The following is a 17,881-nucleotide window of genomic DNA, read 5'->3' on the forward strand; positions in this document are numbered from 1 at the left end:
GTTGGTTGTAGAAGAAAACTAGCCTCACATGGGTAATAGACTTCTGTGGGTTACATTAGCAAACAATAAAATGTAACATCAAAAGCTTCTCAAAGCTAAATTTACATTTAGCTGCAATGCACCCAAGAGTTTTTGTCACATCTGACCCTTAGCATCCTTGATGATAATATCATGACCATTGTGATGCTCGGTGGCTTTTGCCTATTCTTAGAATTGTTGCAATACTGATATTTTCTGAATCCATTAGAAAAGCTGTAAGGTTTCATCCATGTCAATTTTTTTTGCAACCTCACGTATCTCAAGTAAAGAATAATCATGTAAAATTCTGTTATAGAACATGGTACCAACTCCTATGGGTATAATAAATCAAATATTTAACTACATTTCAAAAATAAATTATTGCTCCTCAGATTGCAAAACTACTTTTAACTGCCTTCAGCTTTAGTCCCTCTAACAAATAGTCACTTGTGTAATCCTAGAGTACTTTACTGCCGTGGCTCTCAAACTAGCAGTTATATTTGACTTGCAAATTGTTCTTTGTGGTGCTTGTGGTCAGTTGATGATTCTAAGTTTTTCATACATACACAGGATAACAGAGTTGAGAGACTTCAGAAATCTGTTTCACCATCCAGATGTTGGCCAGAGCCTGCAACTATTATCATGACAGGTAGCATAGTGAATTAGAATGCTAAATTTTGCCACAGCAATTTATAATTGTAAATGGTGACACAAAAGGTGACCAAAATCATAACACAAAGGAAGGTTGGAGACAGGTAGTGTACACCCTGCACAATATTTTAGAACAATTTGTTCATATATTATGCACAATATTTTGTATTTAGGTTCAGATTCTATCTTGAGGGCATCGAGTTCTGACCTTCTGAATCCTAATTGCTAAAGTAGGAAAATGTAAGTCAAAATGATATGGTTATTTCACATGTCTATTAACACTGAGGAGTTTTATTTTCTATAGAGATATAAAGTAATACTTTGGGTATAAAGAGATCAACATGATCAAGAATAATTTATTTGTGTTCTCTTCCATACACAATGGTCCTACAACCTACCAGGAATTATGCAGAAGTATATGTACATAGGGCCCTTCTGGCTTCAGCATTTTTCCATGTTTTTCATGGATGCATACTCAAATAAAACTTGGATGATCTCCAACTGTAAGGAAAGAAAAAACAATTTTAAAAAACAAATTAAGAAAAAAATGTTGCCGAAGTTCTAGCTTCAGCTGGCAACCTCTTATATGTCATCTATTCTTACAGCAGGGAAAGATTTGGGGGATCAGAAAGATGGATGGTAACAAGCACATAGTAAGGATATTTAGGACATCTGAATGGTGCCCTAGTTTGAATACAGATTAGCCCAGATATCAAAGCACAACATTTTCAGGTCCAAATTCAGATATTCGGCAAACAAGCCCATACTGATGGTTACTTCAGATTCTAAATTCACTTTACTGGGCCTCCTTTCTAAGATATGTGTGTTTTGTTCTTTATTACAGATTATCATATAAAAATGATATGAAGCCAAATCAATGTACACGTAATTGAATGCAAGTCACCAGAACTATCAACTAATAATATATGGATTCATTCTTCATACATATCCCGTTGTCAAAGGGCAAAAATCCTTTAATCTTCTTTAAATGTCAGGATCAGGCATTCCTTAATTTTCTGAACCGCCAACAACTCAATTTCTTCACTAATATGAAACCACGAATGACGAATGGAATTCAATCCAGAGGAGTGTGATTGGGGGAGGGGGCTGGGCAGAGAAAACAAAGTTTGGGATTACACAATAAATGGGAGGGTATTGAGATGGGTAAAGGAAGTGAGAGATCTTGGCGTGCATGTCCACACATTCCCTGAAAGTGGCAGGGCAGGTGGAAAAGGTGGTAATGCAAAAACAGGGATGTAATTCTGGAACTGTATAAAATGTTGGTTAGGTCACAGCTGGAGCTTTGTAGACAGTTCTGGTCAGCACATTACAGGAAGGACATAACTGATCTGGAGAAAGTGCAGAGGAGATTTACAAGAATGTTGCCAGGGATTGGAAATTGCAGCTTTGAGGAGAGATTTGATAGGCTGTGGTTGCCGTTTTTTATAGAACATAGCGGCTGAGTGGTGACCCTAATTCAGGTGAATAAAATTATGAGGGACCTAGATAGAGTACAAAGGAGAGCAGGTGGGGTCAATCACCAGGGGGCACAGATTTAAGGTGATTGGTAGAAAGATTAGAGGGGACATGAGGAAAAACCTCTTCGCCCAGGGGCTGGTATCTGGAATTCACTGCCTGGTATGGTGGTGGATGCAAAACCCCTCAACTTATTTAAAATGTACCAGGATCTGTCCTGGACGTGCTGTGACCTGAAAGGTCCAGCGCTGGAAGGTAGGATTAGAGCGGGCGGTTACTTTTCCTCTTTTCAATTTTCTTTTTCAGCTGGCACAGGCAGGAAGGACTGAATGGCCTCTTCCTACACTGCAATGTGTCTATGGCTCTATGAATTATCATTTTAAAATACATTTTCGCTCTGCAAAATCTTAAATTTGTTGATTTCCAATAACCCCATCCCATTTCTCAGCATACAAACTAATCAAATGGCAGGCAGAATTTTTTTTTCCTATAATCTCAAGTGTGCTTGTGTAACCCAAGATGAATAGATTTTATTTTAATAGTCCAAAAACTGCATGTCAGGGTTTTTATTTTATTATGCACTTGGACTTGTGTCTATTTTTACAACAGTAATTCTATCCACACATTTGATGCACGCACAGTCTGCACATTGTGCTTTATAATTCCCTGGCATTGCTTACTAACGGCGATTACTCATTGGCGTGAATTAGTGGCCAGTAGTGAAAACTGACTTCTTTAACTATTTTGCACAACATTTGTTTCGAAGATTTGTATTCAATGAAAAGTGGGCGTTTGTGTGAAAACAACCTCAGTGTAGCTGTGACCAAACTGCAAACAGTTTCTCAATAATGTTTAAGTAATGTGCAATTGTTGATCTTCGTGAGTCTCATTTTGCATTAGTGTTGCAGACTGCACTGACATAATTTAGAAATTGAATCAATCCCAACAGATTAATATAAATATAAAAACAGCGAGTGATTTAAAAGCAATAATGGGATCTCCGGGTTCAGGCGAATGGTAACTTGTTTTCATACCGGGGCAAGGCTCCATGGGGCCCAGCTCTCTTCCAACATCTCACCCAAATGCTCAGTTACTCAAGTGTGGCTGTGGTGCTGGTGGCAAGTGGCATCACAGCCCAGCCCCATCCTGATTTCACCCAAGAATGACACGCACTTCCAGCGCGACTTGTGGACGGTGACCAGAACTGAAAACATTTGCTACTTACTCCCCCCCGCCCCGCCGCCCCCTCAACTGGAGTTGATGAAACCAATATCATTGCCCCATATCTAACATCAGCACCCAGTGGGAACCGAACCCTACCTCGAATCATAGAATGGCAATTGCGCATTCGGCCCATCGTGTCCGCGCCGGCTCTCTCCTCCAGCCACTCCCCCCGTCTTTTCCCCGGAACCAATTATGATTCAGCTATTCACCAGGCGAGCCACGTGGGCGGAGTGCTGAGCTGCCGGTATATTTAGAAACCATCTGAATCGTAGGTTAAGGAATCAAGGTATATGTCTAATAAAATAAAACATCCCCTGCATTTGACATGGGACAATAACTGATTCTGAAATGGCTCTTGGGTTTACATTGCTGTATACGATGGATACACACCTGTAACATGGTAAACATGTAACATCGCACGCGATAGAATTGTAATTACTTGCGAATAGTAAATCTAAATTCGATGCAAAGGTCAGAAAACGTACTTTGGGGGAGTTTGATTGACAGGCATTTCCAGTAAGATCAACATTTGTTCCTGATTATATAGGTTTGTGTCGCGTATAATATTAGCAAACTCGGAGTTAAGTTGCTGGAGCCTGGTAAAAGATTGCCATCCAGGGGCCGGCGCACTTGAGCCTTGAAGTGAGGCTTGTTCCGAGCGAGAGAGAGAGAGAGAGAGAAAGCCTCTCATTAGGTTGGTTATGGCACCCCATCAGGCTGCTGCCTTTCTTCTATTGACAACACCCTGATAGGAGGAGCTGCGAATGCGTAGAAGGCGTCAGAAAGCCTGAATTTCTAACTTGCATCTTGCAGGACCTTTCCCAAGCAGCTCTATCCAAAGGAAAACTTCTCTAAGCAAGTAAACACTGGGAGAGTCAGCCGCTGAGAGCGCAGACCCAGGCAATCTGCTGGCGTATGACTCCAGATCACACAATCCATATAGAGCTTTGGAAATAGGGGGAACCGATTCACACACACACACACACACACAACCCGAATCTTAAGCCATGTCGTATCCTCAGGGCTACTTGTATCAGCCGTCAGCTTCTTTAGCTCTTTACTCGTGTCCAGCGTACAGCACGAGCGTGATATCGGGACCCAGGACGGATGAACTTGGGAGATCTTCCTCGGGATCTGCCTTCAGCCCCTACGCCGGATCTACAGCGTTTACAGCCCCTTCCCCAGGCTACAACAGCCACCTCCAGTACGGCACAGACCCGACCGCTGCCTTCACTTCCTACGTGGTGAGTTATGTTTCCTCCACGCCATTAGAATGCATTCATAACTATTGCTGAATAGAAATGGTGCCTCTTTTTGAGTTCATTTCTGCAAAGATCTCACCTCCCTCTTTCCAAACTTTTCAGGCGTCCCGGGTCTGTTATTTTAATGCAAATCGATTGGACAAATTTGGTTAACATGTTTATTTTAAACAAGAAAAAATGCTTGATTTTATTACAATTTTAGCTGTTTGCATTTTTAAAAAAAAGATGATATCGTTAAGATATAACCGCGCTTGGTACAAAATGCGATTGTGATGGGTGTTTGTTGTGTCTCAGGGCTCTCCCTATGATCACTCGACGGGAATGGCTGGATCTATAGGATATCATCCGTACGCTGCACCTTTAGGCTCTTACCCCTACGGTGACCCAGCTTACCGGAAAAATGCCACCAGAGATGCCACCGCCACGCTGAAAGCCTGGCTGAGCGAGCACCGGAAGAACCCGTACCCCACCAAAGGCGAGAAGATCATGCTAGCCATCATCACCAAAATGACTCTGACCCAAGTGTCCACCTGGTTCGCCAACGCCAGGCGGAGGCTGAAGAAAGAGAACAAAATGACCTGGACCCCGAGAAATCGGAGCGAAGACGAGGAGGAAGAAGAGAACATCGACCTGGAGAAAAACGACGAGGAGGAGCCGCAGAAATCTTTGGACAAGACAAACTCGTCCGAGCCAGAGTCAGGTAAGATGAATATTTCAGTGAAATCATTTGCAATAAAGGCGCGGAGCCGATTTTGCTTCTATTATTTATAAAGCACACAAAAGCAAATGACACACTGATTTTCGTTTGAATTGTAATTTTCGCTACACGTGTAGCTTCAAAGACGCTTTATAAAAATGCAATACTGCCAAATGCATTTGAAATATCCTCTCCCAAATAACACAGTGGAAGCGAAATCAAGAAATCAAATATTACACATTTTGAGTTCTTTTGAAGCAAACATCATGACACTCATTAGATTATATTGAAGATGTTGATTTTGCTTTGCATTTTAGGACAGAATAAGTGTTTCTCTCTCTCTCTCTTTGGACTGTTTCAAACAGGGAATCACAAAACGAACATGGAAGAAATTGCCTGCGAAAGATTTGAGGAACAAGATCCGAGCAAAGAAAGTGGGCAGAGCCTGAGCGATTCGGAGTTAAAAGACTCGGAGGAAAGAGAAACCATTCACTCCCCCAAAGCCACGACTTCTTCCCTGGCTGTGCCTCGTGGAGCTGAACTCTTGCACGAAAGCACCGACTCCGAATTGGAAAGTGCACATACAAACCTAACTCACACTCTCCCGAGTAACACAGCGAACTGCAATGTAACTTCAGTCATCCATTCCCCCCCGGCAACAAGCTCCAAGCCCAAACTCTGGTCTCTGGCGGAAATCGCCACTTCGGACAAGTCGAAGGAACAGAGCGAGCAGCAGCAGCAGCAGAGTGCGTGCCCGGGTCAAGGCTGTGCCGTATCTGCCAGCGCCTCGTCTCCGTCCCGTTCCCCTTGTCCTTACCCGAACAGCGCCGTGCTGGGCCGGCCTCTCTATTACACCTCGCCCTTCTACACAGGCTACACGAACTATGGCAGCTTCGGGCACCTTCACAGCCACCACGGAGGTAGCAGCACAACACACTTCAATTCCAATGGATTAAGTCAGACTGTTTTAAGTAGAGCAGAGGCTCTGGCAAAACTCTGTCCAGAAGCTAGAACAAAGGGCTCGACACAAATAGATCATTGCAAGGACACATCGTCTTATGATTTGAAGAAAGGTATGTTCAATATTTAATACTGGTTCTCCGCCGAATCGCTGGACACTATTTATTATGTCGCCATGGCAAAGTATTTTCCGTCAAGATGGTATAAAGTAACAAAGATTTTTTTAGTTTCTGATATGTTCGAATCTGTTGATGCAAACTGTTCAAAAAATGTAACATCTGAAAAAAATGTCTTAACCAACCACGGATTAATTTGTATTAAGACTAATTCTGTATATTTAATGTAGCGTTTTTGTATTTAAAAGGATAATACACCCTCTTTGAAGTAAATTATGAAACGAGTCTTCTGTACAGATATTATTGTTGTTCTTTGGTATAATATATACACATATATAATATAAATCTGTGTTTTTGAAATGTTTCCTAGATAAGATTATGGCAATTTAATTTAAGACGAAAGCTGTTTTCTCTAAGAGTGTGTGTGTGGAGGCGGGGGGGGGGGGGGGGGGTGCAGGTTTTAACAAAACACAAATTAGACTTACTCGAGGAAAACATAAATGAAAGGACAGTTGCTGAGCAAAATGTAAATATTTAATTTAAACCCAGTTTCGGCTTACACATCCAGCCGATCGTTGCGCTTTGGCTTGGTTTGTTCCGTCAACAAAATTGTGAGGAACTTTTAGTTTTAAAAAGGACATTATTGGCATCAGGAGGGCAGCACTTTCACAGTGCAGTTAGCAGAGTGGAAGAACTGGCTGGAATAATAAGGCTAAAACTAAAGTGCCATCCTTTAACCTAATTACATCCAATCAGTGTCGTGTTTTATGCAAAGCAATCATCTGGTGAACTTTGCTAATGAGTTCGATTTTATGCCAAATTTAGTCTTCATTACTATCGCAAAAAAGCACAGCCGTGCTATATTTGAGGCAGAGAAGTGAATGCATGATGACATCCATACAAGATATCCTCGCCTACACTTTTCCTCACCCCCACAAGTTGTGTTCGTTTACCATGCAAATTCGCTTAATTCTCCGGTGTTGGCCGCAAGCTTTTCTGAAGACTTTTTGTTTTGTTTTGCGACTCATATTTCACCCCCCCCCCCCCCCCCCCCCCACCTTCAATGTTACGATACTGGAACCCATTCAGCTAAAAGTGTTGACTTGAACTTTTCCCAGATTCGCAGGTAGGTGTCACACTTGTTCCGAATAGAAAATCACCCTCCTTTCAACTAAGTGGCAAAAAGGCTTTTTTAAAACTATATTTTTTTTGAAAATCGAATCAAATAGCACTCCCTGCAACAGAAACCCTCCAATACACAAACCAGGGAATATCAATGTATCGTCAAACTTTACAAAATGGAAGTAAATCGCCCTCCTATTATTTGATGTGAATAATTTCACCCCAGTCAATGCCCTGAACATGTCGCTCTACCTCCAAGTGCGATGCGTCGAAGACCAGAAATTATTTTTTTGTGTGAAATATTGTCTGTGTATCGAGTTTGCTGGAAGGAGATAGAAATATTTGAATTGTATTTTTGTAAGAACTATACCCAGAGCTTTTACTAATTTATGCGGCTGTTTTTTTTTGCAAAACAATGGAGTCGGAAATGTTTGTAAATAAAATCTCAGCCTGATTTTTCCAAATGCAACGTGATGCTTCTTGTTTATGTTTCCGTAGAATGGATTCAGCCCGACTATCCTAATTTAAAAGATCAACAGATTGAGAAATTAAATATTAATGACAGACCCCTCTAATTCTTCCGCTACAGGAAAAGGGAAAACGAGGGAAAAAATAGCTCATTTATAGTGGCAATTAAATTGAAGATGTCAGCCTCCTTTCCCTCAATTGAATTTAATCAGCGGGCCCATTAAATATTGTATAAAAGCTCCCCATTTCGACCTAATCCACCGGTAATTTAAAGTTAGCTGGGTGGTGAGGAACTGATGTAAATTTTGGACTTGACACGTATATATTTTGTTAATGTAAGACATTACTTATGCTATTTGTAATTCCAGCGGTCTTTCAGCAGAGCTAACACACACTCTTGGCTGTCACACTGAATTCGAACGCCGGCACGTGTGTTTCATATATTTAGCGAATTTTCCAACCAACTGAAATGATAGCGTACCACATTGTGAATTTTTTCACAGTTAAAACCCGAATAAAGTACACCTTTTAAAAAATAAATAGTTTCATTTGATAGGGTTTGAATGTGCCGTCTGCATATCATTATAGCCTATTACACATTTAGATTGTTGCTTGCCATACCCACACCATTAACCCAGGACCTAAACATTGCTCAGGAGCACCACAACACTCGCTATTTAAAACAGCACACACATAACTGGTGCGCACACATAGCGAATTGGACGAGATGTTATTCCAAAATGAAGCATTTTGCGATATTACTTGTTAATTACCCACAAAATGGCCCCGTGACTTCACCTCCCTTAAACAATCTTTATACAATGTAAAATAGGACGTGCATTTAAAAAGACATTCGAGAAAGGCGGCATCATTTGCCAATTCTCTTCAAGATGCAGATTCTCTAGCAGTGAGTGTTTCAGAAAAAATGGATTGCCACCAATCCTCTTTAATTTCATCTTTCTGCTATTTCAGTAAATTGTCGGAAAGTGTCTCAGGGGGTGAGTATAAATACCCCCTGTAACGATGCTACAATGTTCAGAGTCTCTCGGACATTCAAATCAGAACTTCTATTTTTATCTGGTGCTAAAGTGTTAGCTGCACTGGTGTGATTGCAATACATCATCAGGCAGCACCATAATTATTAGTTTCCCCTCGCCTCCTTCCCCATCTGGCTTTCTTCAGTGTATTTTTTAAGCATACACAAATAACCTGCAGCTTAAAGTTATGATCAGTTTCAGACAAGGAATTAGTAGTAAATTACTTTATTTCGTGGAATCTATGCAAATTAGTAGTGTGACTATGGTATCTGTTTTAGGAATTAAATTAATCTTTACTTAATTTTAAAGGATTAGTGACTTACAGGCGGTATTAGTCTTAAGCTGATTTTTATATTTTTTCATAAAGAAATGATCTTTTATAAGTTGCTGAAATGCATTAGCACAGATTTACAAATACTATTTCCAATGTTCTACACACAGTCAGAATATCTCAGGACCAGATACTAGTCACAGTTACCTTGTGGCTTCCGACTAAAATGATATGAGTTTTGGGGACTCGTGGCCAGGGTAGAATTGGCTGTTGTATAATCACACACGAATCTTCCTCCAGGGCAGCCTTTATATATTAAAGAGGATTGATAGCCGAATATATTAATATTTCACTATATTATTACTGCTGCCCAGATCTCTGGACCCGAACTCCCTTATTTCACCCAGAAATGAATACAGTTAATGGTACAACTGGTGTTCTGAGTTCAGCAAACTTTTTGGTTTCTAACTGATCAGAATATTTATTATTTGGCCAGTTTTGTGTCGACCCTGCGCAGTACACGCGCATGAGCAGGCATGCGTGCTGGTCTGATACAGCATGCATATCGCCACTCATGTGAGTGCGTACAGATGCACATACATGCATATACACGTACAGGTGCATATGTGCATGCGCTTACCTGTTCCTGCAGAAGAACTATGGCCAATACTCACCCGCATTTTATCTGCTTCCATAGATCAAAATTAAAAGGGGGTTGTGTTGACCTTTATGAAATCATAATTTTTGAAACTTCTTAAACATCAAGTCTGCTGCACCTGAAACTATGCAAATTCAGCGATTGTACGCTCCTGCCCCCTCCTCCCTTTCCCCAAGCTAAAAATACTCGATTCTTACACAAACTGAATGCAACTGAAATGTCGGCGAGAGCTGCCTTGTATACGTTTGGGAGTGCTGACACCGGTGTCTATGATCATTACAATTATCTAAAGACACTTCCTGTAGCAACCGTGTTGTTTTAAACGTCGACGTGGATCTTCAGGCAATTTCGGCTGACTGCAAGAGACAAGATACAAACAAAAAGACAATAGCTGGTCTTACCACCGCAAACTTGGAAGCTCTGGTTGAGAAATGAAAATTGAGACACACGAGAATGCAGGGAAAGGTGCACGTTTAAAAAAAAACCTATGCCTTTTTATTAGCAGCAAGATGATGTAGATATGCAGACATGTTTCTAAAAGAGAACCATGCTGTTAGTGTGACATTTTCAATCGTTAATACGAAAGCACAAGAGACTGAACGTTAAATATACTCAGAATTAAAGTAGCAATTCAAGATGGGTAGAGTTAAGCCAAGCAGTGTTTGCATTTATGCATAAACGGACCAAAAACAGAAGCAAAACACTGGATGTCGCCCCATCGCTGGAGAAACACACATTTCAGGTAGTTAAGAGCAAAGCTGTCAGCGAGGGAAATGGAACAATGACATCTTACTGGAACTTCTCGAACTAAATTGGGAAGTTGATTTTGTTTTGGAGGGTGGGGGTTTGCCCTAGTCGTAATGATTCCCTTCCATCGCAAACCTCTTAAGAATTTGATATTCCTTCCGCACGCCGCACTCTTGCGCTCAGTTCGACCCAATTGACTGGGGAGAGGTGAAAAGCCTGTGTCCTCTTCCCCAGCCGAGAATTCCTGGCATGTACATGGTCAAAAATAAAATCTGCGGAGTAACAACAAGCAGACAGCAATTGCTTACAGTCCCAACCATGCAGAGAGAGAGAGAGAAAGGGAAAGAAACACTACGTATTACTGCTCACTTATTCGCGCCTGACAGGTAATAATGTCACAGAGTGCGGATGGCAGCCACCCCCAGCTGTTTCGTGAAATCCTGGGTTTCCTTAACCAACCCGGCTAGTCGTCTGTGGCTGAAAGGAATGGGCCCAATGGCACTTCTGGTGCAGGATAATTCCAGCACCATTGTTAATGAAACAAAGGAGCGGTTTATTTCAAATCATCATCTGGGATCGGGAGAGGGGGGAGACACCAATCCTTGTTCTCCTAACCTCTAAGTTTGATTGAGCACACCCCTACACCCACAAAGAAAACTTGGGATTTCCATGCTATGTATTCTTTTTAACTATATGGACACTTTCGGAGGTATATCATCACAGGGGATAATCACTAATCTTATAAAAAGAACTTTAAACTCTTGATCTCGAAGTGTGTTTATCTAAGCATACGGCCCAGCGCCATGAAAGAGAATGAGCAAGTTCGATCAATACATTCTCGATGGTATTATTCTATATTTCACATCGTTCTGGCTTCTTTTAGCAAAGAATAAAATTGATATTCGGAGCAGTTCTACTCATTGTCAAGGGACTCCTGCTTTCCTATTCGTGTGCATAATGAGTACAGAGCACGGGTGCGCTGCACATTTATAAGCCCTACCGGAAAATGAGGTAGGTGCCCCACGTTATTTTGTAAGTAGTCTTTTACACTAAATCTAAAAATAAAACCCCACTTTAGCACGTGAAAACACCTCTGTTATTGTGTTTTTTTCACAACTGGACATCAATTGCAAGTTGTTCTACAAACATGGTACACGAGGTTCCGTTCCTGTGAAGCTGTTTCTTATTTGACCATGCTCCCCTCCCTCAACCCTGTTAAAAGTTTAGTTGCCTATTTAATCTACCGCCGCCGTCTCATAATAAACTTCAGTATCCGGACAAGGTGGGAGCCGATAGCTCTTGTACACCCCTTGTCTGCGCCAAGGAGCAAAAGGTGGCGTTTGCACACTACATAAATAATCATTTGGAGAAAAACCGAAAAAATGGCCTACAAATCGAGTCCATCTGGAGCTGATCGAGATGATCAAAGGCCCCTGGTTTGCTTGGGCTAAAATGTTAGTCTGTCTGTGTCCTGCGAGCATATTTAGGAAACTCGTTTCTGTACGGGGGGGGGGGGGGGGGGCTGAACAGAGCCCAACCCTTGACATGAACCCAACAGGGAGACCGCTTTAAGAAAGCATTCACAATACATTTGCAGAAAGGGTGGGATGGCGAACGAGACTTTAAAAAAAAACAAATACCAACTTTGTTTGAAGTGCTGGCTGGCGCCGCGGATGGGAAAATTGCGCCGCCTCCTAATGAATTGCAAGCTTCTGCATTGCGTATGTCAGTATAGGCCTGTTAGTGTAATGAATGGATGGTCATCACTAACGTAAGTAAATCAAAATTACATAGTGTAGACTTAATAACTTCAACTGTTTTCCTAATTGCTTTAAAATGCCTTGTACAGTATATACAATGAGCTCTGCGCCATTCAGAGACCCCAGGCTTCTTGGAAAACCAATAGATTTTATTAGAAAAAATTATACCTAATTTTATGTGCGTTATATATTGGTCTCTCCGGTCCAATTGAGAATTATGTGCACTGCAAAAAAATACTGGTGGATAATTAGTGGTGTACTATTATTTTATTGCAAATTATTTATACCGAAATGAAGACTAACCAACAATATCTGGTTTTAAAAACTTTCATGTTAAAACTTGTCATTAATACATGTTGACAATGCGAACGCAATGAAACCCATGGTTTAATGGTCGATTTTTGAGTCGAAGGAGGTTCAACGAGATTCTACAACAAATGGTTTGGTGGAGATCTATATTTTTTGCTTGTATAGGCAATATGTTATGAACGGTAAGTGTTTGTTTGTGTGTGTGTATACCTGCTTGGTTGTTATTTTGGAAAATAATCTGAAGTGACATTTTTAACCTCGCGCGTTTATTTTTTGACTGTAGGATTAAAGGCCATCCCAAGTTTAACAGATAACAAGGGCCGTAGAGCACATTATGGCGCTACATTACACTTTCTAATGGTTATATGGGCGAGTGTTAAGGCGTGTCGACCACACATGTATAACATGCATCCGTGCAGGCTGCTTTACAAGGAAAGCGACTGGAGAGGGGCTTAACTGCACCACAAGGGTACTTTATCCGCTTAAATGGTCACAGCGCAAACGAGCAAATGGTATCGGGGCACATGGTCTCATTGCACGGGAGGGACGGAGTCGATGGGCTAAATGCCCTACTTCTCAGTCTATACATGGGTTTTTGAAACTTTTTGAACATTATTGCCTCATTCTCCACGCTGTTTGAAATGCTCAGGCTGAACCTGTTGGAAGTCTAGGATGAATGCAAGCTTTCCTGAAGCCTCAACTCTCCAAGGAATCAGGAGTGCATTTGCTAAGCTTTTTGTTGGTTAAAAGAAAAATCTTCACTGTTTGAGAAATATTCCGAAATTACGTACCAAACTCCTGATTTTATCTGGTCTTGGCGCCTTTCATCATTTCTGCCTTGGTAAAAGAAAACAATGTTGCTGCTCGTTCTTGTTGTCGTCTGGACTCTGCTCCTGAGAAGAAGAAATATAAACAGATTCCAGATTTAAAAAAAATAAAACAGCCCGTCAATTCATTATGTAATAGGAATCTATTGACAAACGAGGTGATACGTTGTTAATTATTGTTATTATCCAGATGTACAAGTCAAGTTCTGCAATAAGCAGCTTGCACAAACAAACCACTAGAGGCACTGACAAGAGGTAGTCTGCCACTTCAGAACAACATCAAATTCAGTTAAAAAGTGTAAAGGGAATCCTATTATTTGACCCGGTTAGATTATTAGTAAGGACATCTGCGACTGGCATTTTACCAAGTATTACCAACAACACACCCGGCTGCCAACCCCCCAAAAAAACAATATGTTAATTCCTATCAACCGCCTTTTCCTTCCTTTTCGATTCTGAAGGGGGAAAACTGAAGAGAAAACAGAAGCGATTGCAAAGCAAATGACTGTTTCTGAAGTTACCTTTTGTGTGCGCCTATAAGCAATCCTGTGGCATTTTCCTCACAGAAAGGGATTATAAAGCGCCACCGGCGTGGGATTAGGAGAGTTGGACTGGAGTACACTTTCAGTGAAATCGCAGAGGGGATAAGGGTCTTGCTTTATTTAATCATCAAATCCCGGGAATGAAGCTCTTAATTAATTATGGGCGCTAAAAATTCAGCCCAGCTGTTTCTTGAGCTTGGCGCAGGCTCGAGTGGAGAAAGACAAACTCTGGGCTGAGAACTACGAGAGCACATTCAGCATAAATCACTTCCTAATGATAGTCCTTGGTGAAAATGAACCTGCTAATGACGGATAGTTTATTGTCCTCCAACATTTCTATACCCTGTACAGTACAACACTCTTCAGCTGGTTGTTACCTATTAACGATTTTGCACTTCTAAATGTTAAAAGCCTTTTAAATATTTATGCCGAAACTGTAAACTGACCTAGATATGGATTGTCACGATATGATTTACAACTGTATACAATCCAAATTGTGGAAAGAGCTACAAAATACAAGATTAGCGGAGGAACAATCCACATTTATTAAGGAAGGAGACTTGGATACCAACGAAAAAGTAGCAAAACACAAATAAGCTTGCCCCTTGTTTCTCCAATTCTTCTGGAAGTCTCTGGGGGGAAACGTGTGCTTGTCATTCTTGCAGCTGTTTGATAACACGCTGCACTGTCTTTAGAATGGTGTTCTGGTCAGACCCTATCAATGAACACTCTGCATGCTAAAATAAAAAAAAATCATGACAGTTCTCCTTTCCCCTCCCCCCTGTAACATTTACTTCCTCGTTCTTTTTAACCACCCTAGTGGATTTATCATGTACGTGTGTCTAACTGGTCAACTCCACGCAGTATTGTAAATATTGATATGCTCTGAACTATAGCAAGCGTCGACACAATCGAAAGCAGGAAATACATTCCACACAATGGATTGCGCAGGGATTGGGGTGCATTTCGAGATCAGTTGCATTTGCGCGCGTTTTAACCTCAAAGCTGGAACTGGTTTCGGTTTTGCACGGAGGCCGAGAGTCATTAAGGCGTGAAATTTTCTCAATACGGTTACGCAAGCGGCACCACTTGGTAAGGTCGAACGTTCTCGTCAAACCTTGAAATGACCCCACCTGATGGAGTGGCAAGTTTCCAAACTTTGCTACTGTTAAACAAAATAAAGCGAAGAACTCACTGCCCCTTTTAGTTTTTGCTGATGTTAAAAATGGACTGGCATTCAGATGCCCAGGAGTAGAACCGTGCACACGGGTGGTACACGCGCATCAGTCCTGTTTGGCAGCGTAGGAATTTGCTATCCTTCATGCAACCTTCATTTGGGGCATTGCTGAAAATAGTTGCAGTCCAGCTTTATATTTTAATTAAAGATGGTTCTAATCATGTACAATATTGCAACTTGAAGAACGGCTGGGCTTCTTTATTGCATCTCTGTGACATTCTAACTGCTTCCAGATTAATTCATCCATCAACCCATGTGCTTTGGCTGCAAGCAAGCCAACATCTCAGCTTTAAAATTCTCATCCTTGCATCTATGATCTCACTCCTTTGCCATCTCACCTCCAGCCCTACAACCCTCCAAGATCTCTGCGTTCTGCTAATTCTGTCCTCTTGCATAGCACAGATTTTCATCACACCATCATTGGCCAGAATTTCAGCTGCCTGGGTCCTTAATTTGGAATTTCCCTCCTTAACCTTCCCACTTTTCTGTCTATTTGTCTTCCTTTAACCTTAAACCTAACTTCTTAAACCTACCTCTTTGACCAATCTGTGTCACCTGTTTTAACATCTCATTATGCATACACTCCTGTGGAAGCACCTTGGGATGCTTTTCTACATTCAAGATGTCACATATATGGAGGTATAACTTGTTGCCACGAATTTTATCACATAGTAGTCAGATCAAACCATGTTTTCCTTCTGTGATGGAGTTAACCTTAGGTTCTGCTAACTTCAGTTGGATATGGGGCATATAGGGCTGATTCCAGAAATCTTATCGCCCCAGTTATGCCATTGGACAATATTCAGTAATAGTTCTCAATGACAGTAGACACTGCACAGCCGCAAATCCTGCCTCCCCCCCCCCCCCCCATCTCCGCCACCAAATCATCAAGTGTGACATCTTCATTTTCACCCGTCTGACTTACGTTAAAACAATTCTAAGCCTAACTTCAGCCGCACAACCTCTTATCAGTTGCTGCTCTGCCCAGTGAATGTATGCCTCAAGAATAGTAAAATGAGGGCAGCACGGTGGCTCAGTAGGTTAGCACTGCAGTCTCACGGCGCTGAGGTCCCAGGTTCGATCCCGGCTCTGGGTCACTGTCCGTGTGGAGTTTGCACAATCTCCCCGTGTTTGCGTGGGTTTCGCCCCCACAACCCAAAGATGTGCAAGGTAGGTGGATTGAACATGCTAAATTGCCCCTTAATTGGAAAAAATTAATTGGGTACTCTAAATTTAAAAAAAAAGAATAGTAAAATGACTGTGAAACTATAACAGTAAACTTGCAAAAAGAATTTATGGCACAAAATTAACATTTTACTGGCAACCGTTAACTACAAAACTACATGCAACAATCCAGATAATTTTAATTTCTATTGAGATGTTATTATAGGCAGTATGTTCGGATGCATGGAAAGATGCCAATGAGAAAACTGCCATTATGCAATAGTTTGCATGAAATAATCTGAATATATCAAATCAGTAAGGAGAAAGAGAGAGCATAATAAAGAAACACCAACCAGAATGGCAAAATTGATCAGGGAGTGGCTTCTGAAAAAGCAACCAAAAAGGTTCTTAAAAATGCCACGGGAGAGGTGGAGAGCCTTGCGAAGGAGAGAAACAAGCATAGAGATGGATAGATGTACAGATTCAGCAAGACACAGAACAGGAAGAAGGAGCGGCAAATTGAGATCAATGAGAGGAGAGAAGGATGAAAACATTCTGATAGTGAGTTGGTCATGATAAAGATGCAGACTGTGAGGAAATAAAATTACATACAGGAAACAGAAGCTACGTCTGATAAGGCAAGAGCAAGTGAATAAGTTGTATGTCAATGCAGTATTATTAATTTCCTTCATCTATCTCTCACTCTATCATGAGGTTGCATTTTAATTTATCTTGGGGAAAGATAGTTTAGCTGCACATGAATCTGAAAGGGCCATTTTTTGTAAGGGAGCAGTGGGCAAACATTGTAAATAGTGTCAACAATAGTATATGAGTCCCATAAACTATCAACCAATGTGCCTGGAGATTATACATGTAGTAAAAATACACAAACTAGATTCCTTCTATAAAGCTGTTTAGGGAGCTACATAAAATGTATCACATTGCAAAGGGGATATCATTGAAAGGCTGTCATACATAGTTGGTTAGGGAATGGAACCACAAGTAACATTTACTGTCCCTAAGGGTAGGCTACAGTTATAGTGAGGAATTAATGCTCATGTGCATATGTGTGTGTTGCTTACCTCGCGAAGACAAATTGTTAAAGTATTCCCTGTATATGTATGTGTCCATTATATAGTATGTGTATGTGTGCACACTTCGATAGTGCCAGATAGAATTTGATAGCAGATCTATTAAGTAAAGGACCACATTTGATTACTGTGCTTTCATAATTACCTAACTTGCTCGCAGTCTCTTCACAGTTGTTTCAGAGTATTATTTTTAGAGGTATTAGAGATAAAAGTCATCATTTTTATTTATTGGTAAAATGGCACA

At 41.1% G+C, this 17,881-nt stretch overlaps 1 protein-coding gene and 1 long non-coding RNA gene across 2 annotated transcripts; one reads left to right on the forward strand and one right to left on the reverse strand.

The window, feature by feature from the left end:
* Nucleotides 1-1,062: 1,062 nt before the first annotated feature.
* LOC119971333 lies at nt 1,063-14,297 on the reverse strand. Its single transcript, XR_005461818.1, has 3 exons — nt 14,125-14,297; nt 13,568-13,669; nt 1,063-1,170 (listed from the first exon to the last, which is right to left on the reverse strand). It is a non-coding gene; the product is annotated as an uncharacterized LOC119971333 (long non-coding RNA).
* Nucleotides 3,818-6,677, forward strand: irx5a (iroquois homeobox 5a). Its single transcript, XM_038806737.1, has 3 exons — nt 3,818-4,613; nt 4,926-5,331; nt 5,694-6,677. Exons 1-3 carry the CDS (start codon nt 4,377-4,379, stop codon nt 6,416-6,418), a joined length of 1,368 nt encoding a protein of 455 aa, XP_038662665.1. The 5' UTR covers nt 3,818-4,376; the 3' UTR covers nt 6,419-6,677.
* Nucleotides 14,298-17,881: the final 3,584 nt, after the last annotated feature.

This window comes from Scyliorhinus canicula, chromosome 9, assembly GCF_902713615.1.
Source record: "Scyliorhinus canicula chromosome 9, sScyCan1.1, whole genome shotgun sequence".
Lineage (NCBI taxonomy): Eukaryota > Metazoa > Chordata > Chondrichthyes > Carcharhiniformes > Scyliorhinidae > Scyliorhinus > Scyliorhinus canicula.